Raw genomic sequence first — 12274 nt, forward strand, 5'->3', positions numbered from 1 at the left:
GTCCAGAGATTTTCTGAGATTGCCATTGTCCACAAGAACCTTCTAGGACTGTAGAAAATCTCTAGCTCTGTGCTGCCCAATATGAAAGCCACATCGAGCTTGTGGCCCTTGAGCCCTTGAAATGTCTGAGAAACTAAATTGTAAATGGTTCTAGATTCTAAAAGATTTTGATTTTAATGGCCACCTGTGCTGTCACCTCAGCATTAGACTGTGCAATTCCAATATGGTTCTTTGATTGCCTAAACCTCTGAATTGCATGAGTTTGGGATGTGAACCTCAGTGAAACTTTTCTTCTTTTTTCTTCTTCCCTCTCCCTCCACCACAGGCATCCTGTGCATGTCAAAGAAGAGCCTCTTGATCCAGAGGAAGCAGAAGGGCCTCTGTCCTTAGTGACGACAGCCAACCACAGTCCAGATTTTGACCACGACAGAGATTACGAAGATGAACCAGTAACCGAGGACATGGAGTGAATATCTGGACGGGCCGACCCCACAAGTGAAGATTGGGAAAAAACAAACAAACAAACAAACAACAAAACCACGTCAAAAGTTAACAGTGAAATTGTTCTCCATTTGTTGTACAGTCTGGAGGATTTTCACTACATTTTGACAACTCTGAAATGTGTTAACTCTTAGTGCCATCAAGAATCCCATTTGGGAGTATTTTTGATTTTTCTACTTTTTGTTGAAAAAAGGAATTTGTACTCTGTGCATTGGATGGACTTGTTTGGTACTTGGGATTTTCCTCTCTTTAACCGTCAACATCAGTGTTGTAAATTTGCTAAACTGATTCACTTTTAGCAGCAGACTTTAAACTGCAGTCCTGCCAACGTTGGACACTGAGGACACCCAACTGAGCATGTGCACCTATGCTGCAGACCAAGCCTCTGCCCAGAATTTAAGGATTCCAATGGACGACCTATTTGCACAGTACTGCATGTTGATTGTCACTGCCTTTACTCCATTTTTTTTTTTTTTGCTTCCAATTGGGATGGGGAAGGCCTTTGTGTGTGTATTGGGGGGAGGGGTTAAAATAATTATCCCAAACTTTTTAATGTATTGCTTTTTTTTTTTTTTTTTGGCTTCTACTATACCATTTTAAGTTCTGACCTCAGGCCTCCATTTGGGCCCAGGGCCTCTTGGAGGCTTAAAGTTTTCTGTACCTTGTGATGAATGTTAATAGGTGTTTTTATTATACAAAACTGAATGTCATTTTCTCGTTTGTAGTTTTCTGTCACTCATTCCATTTTCCTTCAGACATCACTATGTTTTCTCTAAAGTCAGAAAACATTCCGTTTTGGTCTTTTTTCCAAAAAGGTCCCAAATGCTGCACTCTACACATGAAGGTCCTCTCACACAGACGTGAAGTCCTGCCAGAAAGAGAATGAATGACAGAAAAAAAAAAAGGCTCTAGAAACAATGCCGATTCATTCCACAGAGCAGTATTGGAGGTGGGAAGGGGGTTGTTTCAGATTTTCTCTTTTTTGTTGTTGTTTTCTTTTTCTTTTTTTTTTTTTTTTTGCAGCTACCATCATTCTTAATAAGTGCCACCGCATTTGGCCAGCACATATACAACTCCTCCTACCCCCCAGAAAAATGCCACTATAATTGACTAACAATACAGCTGTGGAAGGCTCACACTGGTATGACCATGTTGCCACGGACTACAGGCTCTCCCATGACACCCAGCACGGGTTGCTTTGTTTGCAAAATGGCCACACAACTGGCTTCACGGAGCAACTTAGCTGGAAGTGGTGGTGGCACTGAATCTAAAAATCAGTTTAGACGTACTTTGGTGGCACTAATCTGCTTGAATGCAAATTAGATTTCCGAATGAACTTGTTATGAGAGTTAATGAGAACTGAGCTCAGCAAATGCTCAAGTGTTCATTTCAGACACGTGAATTTGGTACTGCAGTTCAGTTTGTTATGCAATATTACCACACCAGCCCAGTGTCAAAAATTGACAGAAGAAGACATCAAGTAGACTGGGTTGCCTCTGAGCCCTAGGCTCTTTTTGGGGAAACAAACACGACATGCAGAATGTGATAGTGATGGGAAGGTATAACCTCAGTCCTTAGAATCCCTCAGCACTCGGCACCCTCTTTCCTGTCATTTATTTATCTTAGGACCATAGCTTTTGTTTTAGTTCGAGAGCCCTTTGGAGCTTAATTTATATTCTTTGTACCTTTTTTTTCCTCCTAAAATTACCAAAGATATTACACAAAGGTAAATTATGTTCTCTGTTTTATGCTTTATCTGATGAAGCCAAATATCCTCTTATTGTTGATCAAAGGAGGCAAATGAATTTAGAGGCAATTGATGAGAGACAGGCTGTTGCTAACCTGAGAGAGAACTGCTCCTTCATCGTAGAGTAAATTTAGAAGACCAAGTAGGGAATGGAACCAAAGTTGTTACTTTTTTTTTTTTAAGTCATTCTTTTTTTTCTTTTTTCTTCTGTACCTCTACAGAGACCAAAACTCATTCTCATCAAGAGAAATTATGAGGCTACTGCAGATAAAAATATGACACAGTATTAATAAAGGCACAAAAGAAGGGAGACCCATTCTCAAAAAAATACAACGAATGTATGCCACTGACAATTAGTGTGTCCAACCAAGCAGACACCACTGATACAACTCAGAGTGAACAGAAAAGCTTCCACAGTTGAACCAGACCACAGAATAGTGTTTGTAGAATGCATTTTTCTTTTTTTAAACAGCATGCCACTTGCGTTTAAGGACTCTTCGATAATCTCTGAATCAATTTGGGCTTAGGGTTTATCTTGGCATATATCTATTGGTTTTTTTTGTTAATTTTCTTTCTCTCTCTTTTTTTTTTTTTCCTGATTGGGCCTTGCTCAGCATTTTTTCTTAGGGGGTAAAGAAAAGTAGCACCCTCTTCCACTTAAGCTTGGTACAAAACATCTTTGGCAGTTACTTTTGAAGCTTCACTCTGCTTTCTGTATAAAGGGCAGTCTGTGGTCACTAGAGATTTCTTTTTAACTTTTCCAGGCAGCTTCATGATGTGCAGGCAGTAGCCAGACAGGGTCATGGGAAGGAGGCCCTGTGCTTCTAAACTGAGTGGTTGCTGGTTAGTTTGGTATTCAAAAGAGGATAAAAATCTGGTAGATTAGTTCATTCTCAGCATGTGTAGCTAGACATGAGTAAAGATAACAGCATGAGAAACTGTTAGTACGCATACCTCAGTTCAAACCTTTAGGGAATGATTAAAATAAAAAAAAATACATTTCACTCAGTTGCACTTAGTCGTATGTCTTGCATGCTTAGTCTAAAGACTGTAGCAAAACGAGAAAAAAAAAAGAAAAATTAGATTTTACATATCTTTGCAGGTATCACAGCCTTGCAGAACCAACTGAAAAAAAATTTCTCAGGCTTTACAGCAAGCAAACTTCACTATAATTTTTACAGTTCTGATTCTGTATCCCTCGGGGCTATTCCAGTTGCTTCTTTAGGATGGGGTTTATTATGTTGTACATATATCCCAATGTGTCTGTGTGAATCTTTGTCTTTTTTGGGGGAGGGCAGAGGGTGGTTCTTTTTTTAGATACTGTTCCTAAAAAGGAATAAATGCATACACCTGTTTGTCAAAACACCTTTGCTTTTTGTGCAACTGCTTTATATTAACGATACTAAAAAAAATAGCTTTGGAAAAAAAAACTACTGTATGTAATGGAATTGCAGAATATGCTGCACATGTATTTTATTTAGTTATCCTTGCTTTAAAAATATTGGATGACATTTCCTGACATGTGGGAGAGAGAAACTCCCTAACTTTTATTTTATTTTATTTTATTTTTTTGGCTTTTAAATTGTAACATAGTTGACATATTTTTTTTTCTGTTCCCATTGATCAGAGCATTTTGTACAGGTTTTATGTGTGGATGTGTGTGTGGGAGGGGTGCAGTGTGTGTTTAAATTGTTTTTTTGATACATTCCTATCCCTTGTGTTTATCCTACCACTGCCTTTCTGGCTATCTTAAACAAGTTCATACATTTGAAAAGAGAAAAAAAAATGTTGTTTTAAAAACTGTTTTTCTCCTGCTGCAGTAAATATTTTGCATGGTGAAAATCCAGGGTCACACTTTCAAAGTTCATCAGTGAAGTAGTGATTAATAATGGGGAGTGTCAAAGCTATTGAACTTTTTATATAAAAATAACTTTACAAGGTGCCAATATGTAAAGACAATTTATTACTTCTCTTTCCCTCCCCTCCCCTTCACCCCCCCCCCCACCAAAGAAAAGCATACATGAGGGAGATCAGGCAAATAACCTGTCAGGAATGAAAATCCATCCTCCTTATCCCTAGAGCCCTGGTCAGATGAGCTATACTGCCTGCTCCGAACCAGTAGTGCCATGAAATATCAAGGTTTTTATACAGGAAGAGTGACTGCTCTGCCCTTCCACCACGGGACAGCGTCCTGCAACCTGGGGGTAGTAAAAAAACACTTGAATTCTTTACCCCCAAATATGATGTTAGTTACTAGCTATTTCATAATGTGCAAAAAGTTGAAAGAATTTTTTTCCCTCTCCTTTCCACATTCCAGTTGATGAGCTCTGTTTCCAAGGGTGCAAAGAAAAACATACTTGTAAGAATTCTTAATCATCTTGGTACCTTTTAGTGAATGGTATTTTAATATGTTTTGGAGAGTTGGCTTTGCTTTTTCGTTTTTTGTTTTTTGTTCTTGTTTTTGTTTTTGACCTGAGAATGAGACTTCGACTTTCATAGGCATTTTATGTGCCGCTTGTAGTTCTCACAGTCTCTGCTCCCCAGAAGCCTTGAAGGAGATGATACAGTCCGGACCGTGAGCCTGGTACTTTGTGGAGATGTGCTGCCAGTGACAAGAAATTTTTGTTTGTTTTGTTTTGTTTTGATAAGGTTGAAAAGAAACTCATTCCTTGACATCAACTGTAATTCCATCATTCCATGTCTGTCGATGCAGACGAAAAAAAAAAGTGTGTAGTCAGTACAAATTACTGACATTATAGCATTTCTCAAATGCAATAAAAATGCTGGTTGTTCACACTGGTAGTAAAAGTAGCCACAGCCTAAGTTTCTTTCCCCTTCTGACCTGCTGATATTCAATGTTAGGTACATGCCTTAGGTTTATCTTCAACTGCTTCCCACACAGAATTCAAATCAATCTTAAACTAAAAAGCCTTCATCATCACAGAGGGCACGCTTCTCAGCATTTCAAAGTGAAAGTTTTCACCGAGAAAGTGGCCAAACAAAAAGAAAGAGGAGTGCCTTTCTCTAAAGGCAAGCACTCTTATTTTTCTTCATCAAATTTTATAGAGAAAAAACAAAATGTTTAATAACTAGCATTAAGAGCAAACTAAAATTTCAGAGGAAAGCAATTTCATGAATAATTCATTAAAATTTCACATCTGCAAGATTAGTCATCCAAATAAAATGCTAATGTCAAAAACATGCACCGTCTATAATATTCTCATCAAGAAATCTTTTTGCATATAATGATAAATGCTTAGATTAGAACAAATGATTTTTATAAAAATATTCTACCCAAAGTGTGCTGGATAACTGTATTTAGTCAAGAGCTCCAGAAACTAAATATTCTTTTTAACAAAACTGAATCTTGATCTTAGATTTTTCTTTATTGCATGGCCATAGAAAATTTTGCTATTTCTCTTTAATAATATTCTCATTTATATTCTAAGGGTTAATGAATTTAAACATCATCTTTCAGTGAAAATTAAATTGCCAGTATATTGAAAGCAGTACTTTAAATGACCAAAGCATGGTAATATAAAACCGTTTCATATGTAATTTAGAATACATGAGACAAGCCAAGAGATGACTTAAAATGAACCTGGCCATTTTTTATTAGACAAGACAGGCTTTTTCCAGAAAACAAACAGGAAAACGTTCTGCCTAGTCTTGTTTTTAAAAGACCTTTTTGGAGGAAAAGCATTAAAGACAGGTTTTACTATTTGTAAATTAGTGTCCTCTTCATTAGCAACAGTTCCACTGTCTAGGGGCCCTCTAGTCAGGTAATTAGTAAAACATTTGAACCCTTAATTCACATTTAGCTATGAAGAAGATCATATTAGGGTTAATTGAAATTTTCTTAAGTGCCGAACTTAAACGTAAATACTGCTCTTAACAGCATATGCAGTTGGAAAAATTAGATATGTATACCTATTTGAATAAACAGGGTTCAAGCAAAGATGACTACATCTTAGTGAAGATTTTACTGGTCATCAATAACAAGTATTGTTCAATATTTAAAAAAATGATTTAAATCACTAGCATATTTGACATACTGATATCAGACTTGTTCCCAGATAGGCAACAATACTGAAACGTTGGCTTTTTTTAAGTGAGGCAAGGGGGTCTTTGTATAAAAGTTTAAAAACAAAACCTCTTCAGAAGACCAATATCACATGAATATAAACAACCTTGTGATCATAACAGCTTTCACTATCCTCTCCCCTCAAATCACAAAATATAATTAGGCTTCTAGATTTTTGTCTTCTTTGATGATATTACAGATTTATGTATAGAATAGTAATCAAAATTTATCTTTCATCTTTATTGTAGTTGAATAAAGTAGTCTTTATTCAAAATAAGTCAAATTGGGCCTCAAACCTTCATTTAAGGAGTTGATTGATTGATGAAAGGTTTAAGACAGAATTCACATTGGAAGGAAATTAAATTACATACAAAAACACTGGTTTAACTGGGACAATATTTGGATTAGAAAGCCACTCTAGATATGACTTTTATTTATTTTTTAAACATTATTATGTTTTGATTTTTTAAAAAATACTATCTTCCACTCTGATTATAAAATGGTTTCAGTGTTTAAAACATAGATACAATATATGTAAATTTGAATTTAAGAACACTTTTCATAAACGTATGTAGTGTTCTGAAATTAAGATTTAAAAAATATATACACACACAAAAGAGGGATAAAAGACAAGCTTCAAGTTATAATGCTAATTTGAAGGTAACCGGCCTTTCAAGAATTAATTTCAGCCAAAGCAATAATCATTATTTACCAGCGTGTGACATTTTTATCACTCATCATATTAGCAAATTTCCATTGAAAATGCTAAAATGGTTCGTCATACAGCAGATAACTCCTCTCGCTGTAAAAATGACCAACACAAGTGCCAGTACTCAAACATTAAATTATACTGTAATTAATAAAGACAGTTAAACTGTCTACTAGCAACAGCAATTTAGGTAACCGCATTTGATCAGCTATAAATTGTAACTACATTAAAATTCCAGAAGTATTATCAATATGGATTAGTTGATGGAAGTTGGTGCTGATCATCAAGTCCCTCTTTCCTTTCTTTTTTTTTTTTTTTTTGCTTCCAAGAAAAGAAAAAAAAAACAATGGAAGTACAGGTCAGATTGACCACAAATCCGTGGGCCAAGATCAGGCTCTAGCACTTTTAATCTTGTGAAACAAGCAATTACAAATAGTTGCATCGATTTGTTAAAAAGCTTGAGATGACATAAATTGTTTCCTCTTTGGCTTATTGCTTTGATATATAAATGTCACCAAGACTGGTATTAATTAGGGCCATAGAAAAGAGCAGTAGGAGCTTCCAGTGAAGAATCTGTCAATCCTTTTTGTGAAAGTTCGCAAGCAAGAGCTGTTCTCATGGGCTCATTTCTTACTACCGACAGAGCAGAAAGTCAAACTTGGATTATGCAAAATCTTTCTAGCTTTGTTTCTGGTCCTATGCTAAATTGCAAGATTTCAAATTACCCTTCTTGCCATCTGATATACAGCATCACATCAAGAACATATCTTCTAAATAAAATAATATTTATAAGGTATTTCTTTCATCCCCCAAGAAGCTAATGTTTTTTTTCCCTTGATATATGGTAGTATATGTGTTTCCTTGAGTTGCTATTTCTACACTTAAAATTGTATTTATTTTTTACAATTTTAAATGGCTTGTGCACATTATTGACTTAACATAAATCAAATGTATCATGTATACTTTTTTTTAGGTTGGCATACCACTTAGAAAAATACGTTACATTGTGGGGGGGAAAGTCTGGAGAAAATTTATTAAATAAGAGTTTTTTACTGTAATAGAATATTAATGTAAGCCAATGCTCATTTGCCATTAAGCTGATCCTTTTTTAACATACACATGCTTTTTATTATTTTGCACTCAAGCAAAAATTCCACATTCAAAGACTTTCCATCTAGCTGAGAATGTCTCTGGCATGAGACACGTTTAGAAATTCTGACCTCCAATAAGACAGCAGACATGGTCACACTGAGCTTTAGTTCCACCAAGCAACAGACAGAATCCAACTCCTAAAATGTAAGGTGAATGCTAGTCAACAGTGTAAAATTGGGAGAAACAATTACTCTTCAAATCCTTCCTCACTGCTGCGCCACCAGCACACAGATGAAAATGTTTGATTTGCAACATAAAAGATTCATTAATTACCACTTGAATATTTAAAGCTATTTTGCAGTCTAACAGAGATAGATAAAGCAGTGAATTAAAACCTCTAATAAAATTGTAAAAATATTTCGGTAAGTTTACCCATGTTATGATTTAGGGGGAGATTCAAGCATTCTCGCAGAATAGAGTCTTAGAAATTTTCAAGTGTATTTGAAGGAAAGAGCTAAGAGTTCAGGGTGTAATTTGTTTCTTACTTTTAAGTGTTTACCAATAATTTGTTTTAAAATCAAGCTTGCTATTTTATGACTACATAGATGGGGAAGATATCTAGAAAGCTGTTGGAGCTCTCTCTGTGTCTAATTCAGAAATTAAAAACTTTGAGAGGCATTTAATCATTTGAAATATTTTGGAACTATTGTATAAAAGCAGTCTCACAGTTCACAGAATGCATCAAATTAAAAATCATACAATTCTGACAATACGGTACAGTGGTCCCTTTCACACTCACCCAGTCCTGAATTTATCTCCCCATGAATGATCATTAGATCATGTCAGTGTTTGGGTTTAGGGGTCCTATAAGCAGAGAAATCCTAACATAGTTGAAGAAATATTCACAGAGAATCTGAAGACTATATTATCAATCCAAGGCCTGAGAGTGCCAACAATGTGACTTTGGTAAATGATTTTATCTCTTTGGTATTCAACTCCTTTGTGTAAATTGAGGACATTTAACTGATGAGAGGGTTCATTCCAATTTTAAAGTTCTGAAAATTTAATAACCTATTCTCCCTTGGGGACTTTTTCTTCATGAAATCCATGGTCTCCGTATGAAAGAGTTTGTGTAGAACCCCATATTTCACCAGTATTATAATATGATCTTAGTGAACCCTGCCTCGTAAGGTGCCCAGTGAGGAGAAAATTCCATTGGCATACATTCAGCCAGGCAGTCATCTGCCCATCCATTTGTCCATCTATCAATCTAGTCGTGCACTCATCCATTTGCAAATAAGCATTAAATGTATTAAATGACCTGCTCAAATTCAACTGCAAAAACATTGGGAGTAAAATACGTTGTCCCAGTGTACTCAATGAATCTACCAGGAAGAGAGTTCTTAAATAGTAAGTAGGTTGTCTTGTTATGCAATAAGTGCTGATATGAGGAGGAAGTGCAGGGATATATTAAAAGACCACCTAATTCCTTTGGGGACAATAAGATGCTTCCCTGGACATGCACTGCTTGACTGAACTCAGTCTCTAAGCCTGTGCCTGCTAGGAAGGGGAGAGGGTTGGAATTGTTCTATGCAAGAATAGAATATTATCAGGGTCTAGAATATGTAAAGCATAAGACTTCAGAGCAGAGTCAGCAAGAAATTTTATAGAAAGACAATAAAATCATCATTGCAGTTACCATATAACAAGCATATGGCAAAAATCACAATGCTAATTAGTGCTAACAAATCCATGTGAGGTTTTATACAGTGTAGCTCAATAATATGTGAGGAAATAGTACTATTTTTAGGTAGGGAAGCTCCCTTTCCATTCTCTCTTCCAACATTATTGCCTTGTTCCTCATGAGCAACACACATTCTCTGCCTCCGGGCTGAGACATTGCTTCTTATTGTGCTGTGAATGCTATTTCTCTGGCACTATATATATCTCACAGATCTGGCTTTCCTATGTTATATCACAGATGCCCTTTCTGATTATACAGTATAAATATCACCCTCTCATGTCATCCCATCCTCTAAATACCATATCCCTCGTGCCCACTTAATACTTTTACCTTATTAAACATTCACTCATACCACACATCTTCTAACTACAAAGACAGAGATCTTTTAAGTACTATGATTCAATGCATTTATTAAGTGGACAACTCTCACACTGGTAGGAAGGGTAGAGGTGGGATTTGATCACCCATTGGTAAAAATGACACTTGAGAGTTGAATTCTAACAGCCAAATTTCAGAATCTACCAGTGTAAAGCATGCTATTGTTTTTCATGGCCAACCAAACCTAAATCACTTCTAAGATACTCACTCCAAACTTTCAATATAGAGATGGCTACTAACATATTACAGCTGAGGACTCTAGGATTTTGGAAAAGAATAACCTCCAGGTTGCTTGGTGAATTGTTATTTTACTCATGGCAGAAGCTATTGTCCATCTATTAGCATTGGTCATGCCACTCACTTTATTTTTTTTTTTTTTGGTTTTTGGGTCACACCCAGCACCGCTAAGGAGTTACTTCTGGCCCTATGCTCAGAAATCGCCCCTATCAGGCACGGGGAACCATATGGGATGCCGGGGTTCGAACCTCCGTCCATGTGCATGCTAGGCAAATGCGCTACCTCCATGCTATCTCTCTGGCCCCAGGCCACTCACTTCTAAAGAGTCACTCCACAAAACCGTTTTATATATGGGTACTGAAGTCTAATACACCAATATAAACTATCTCTAGAATTCTAACACCATAGTTAAGAGAGTATGTTTGAAACAACTGCATTAACAATGGTGAACTACTTGAGGACACTCTGTAGGACCACTTAAACAAGTCTAATGAGGACTGAGGCCAGAAGCTCAAATTAATAGTTCTGGATCAGAAGCCAGGGTAAAGAAATTTCATTCTTCTGGTCTATAAATGGCCACATAAATTTGGTTAAGCTTCCTTTTTTTTCCCCCCAGTGAAACAACATAGATTTTAATTGAAAGAAATTTAGAGAGATGTGAGAATAGAAAGAAAAATACATGTTCAGAAGAGAATATAGGCTTCTCCAGAGTGAAAAAAGAAGAAACTTTTAAAAGTTTCTTAATGTCTTTGAAGTTCCAAATTTTTCTCCCATGACAAAGAATTGTAAAGTGTAAAAAAAATTAAGTATTTTATATATATATATATATATATATATATATGTGTGTGTGTGTGTGTGTGTGTGTGTGTGTGTGTGTGATTTATATAAAGAAAGAGGTATTCTTTTTTAAAAAATAACTTGTAAAATAGGGAAATTTAAAATAAATGTGGACCCCCTTCAGTGGTGCTGGGGGAAGGAGAGAAAAGGCTAATGCTAATAAAATAGTGCTAAGATAGGGTATGTGATGTAATGTTGTGCTGGAGATTAAACATAAGGTGTCACACATGTGCTCTACCACTTGAGCCAACGATCCACTGTCATAGAATGTATTCTTTTTTGGGGGGAGGAGTTTGGGTCACACCCGGCGGTGCTCTGAGGTTACTCCTTGTTCTGTGCTCAGAAGTCGCTCCTGGCAGGCTCAAGGGACTATATGGGATGCCGGGATTCGAACTGGGGTCCATCCTGTGTTGGCACATGCAAGACAAATGTCTTACCGCTGTGCTATCGCTCTGGCCCCCATGAAATGTATTCTTTTTTTTTCAATATCTTTATTTAAACACCTTATTTACAAATATGATTGTAGTTGGGTTTTAGTCATGTAAAGAACACAACCCCCTTTCCCAGTGCAACATCCCCATCACCAATATCCCTTACGAAATGCATAGGGGAGGCAGACAGTGCAGAGAGGAGAACACTTACCTTACATTTGGCTAGTCCACTGTTGTTCTTTAGAACTGCATATGATTCTCTGAGCACCATAAGTGACCCCTAAGCTCAGAAACAGCAGTAGTCTCTAAACACCATGGGTTTTTTACACTCCCGAAAGAGAAACACAATAGAGATAATATACAAAGGTTGGGTAAGGTACTTGCTTTGCATGCAGCTGACTCTGGTTTGATTTCTAGCCCTGCATACAAAGCCAGAATATCCCCTGAGAACCACTGGGTGTGACCCACCTCCCTTCTCCAGCCAAAAAGGGAAAGAAAGCTGCAATAGAGTGTT

The 12274-nt window shown here is 36.6% G+C and overlaps 1 protein-coding gene across 1 annotated transcript in view; it reads left to right on the top strand.

Annotated features, from left to right (window-relative positions):
- FOXP1 (forkhead box P1) overlaps window positions 1–1028 on the top strand; it is a 282687-nt gene extending 281659 nt beyond the window's left edge. The window contains 1 exon segment of the mRNA XM_049776850.1: window positions 326–1028. Within this exon segment, the coding sequence (XP_049632807.1) occupies window positions 326–470 (145 nt within the window). The 3' untranslated portion in view covers window positions 471–1028.
- The last annotated feature ends 11246 nt before the right edge of the window (window positions 1029–12274 follow it).

This window comes from Suncus etruscus, chromosome 7 (genome assembly GCF_024139225.1).
Source record: "Suncus etruscus isolate mSunEtr1 chromosome 7, mSunEtr1.pri.cur, whole genome shotgun sequence".
Taxonomy (NCBI): Eukaryota; Metazoa; Chordata; class Mammalia; order Eulipotyphla; family Soricidae; genus Suncus; species Suncus etruscus.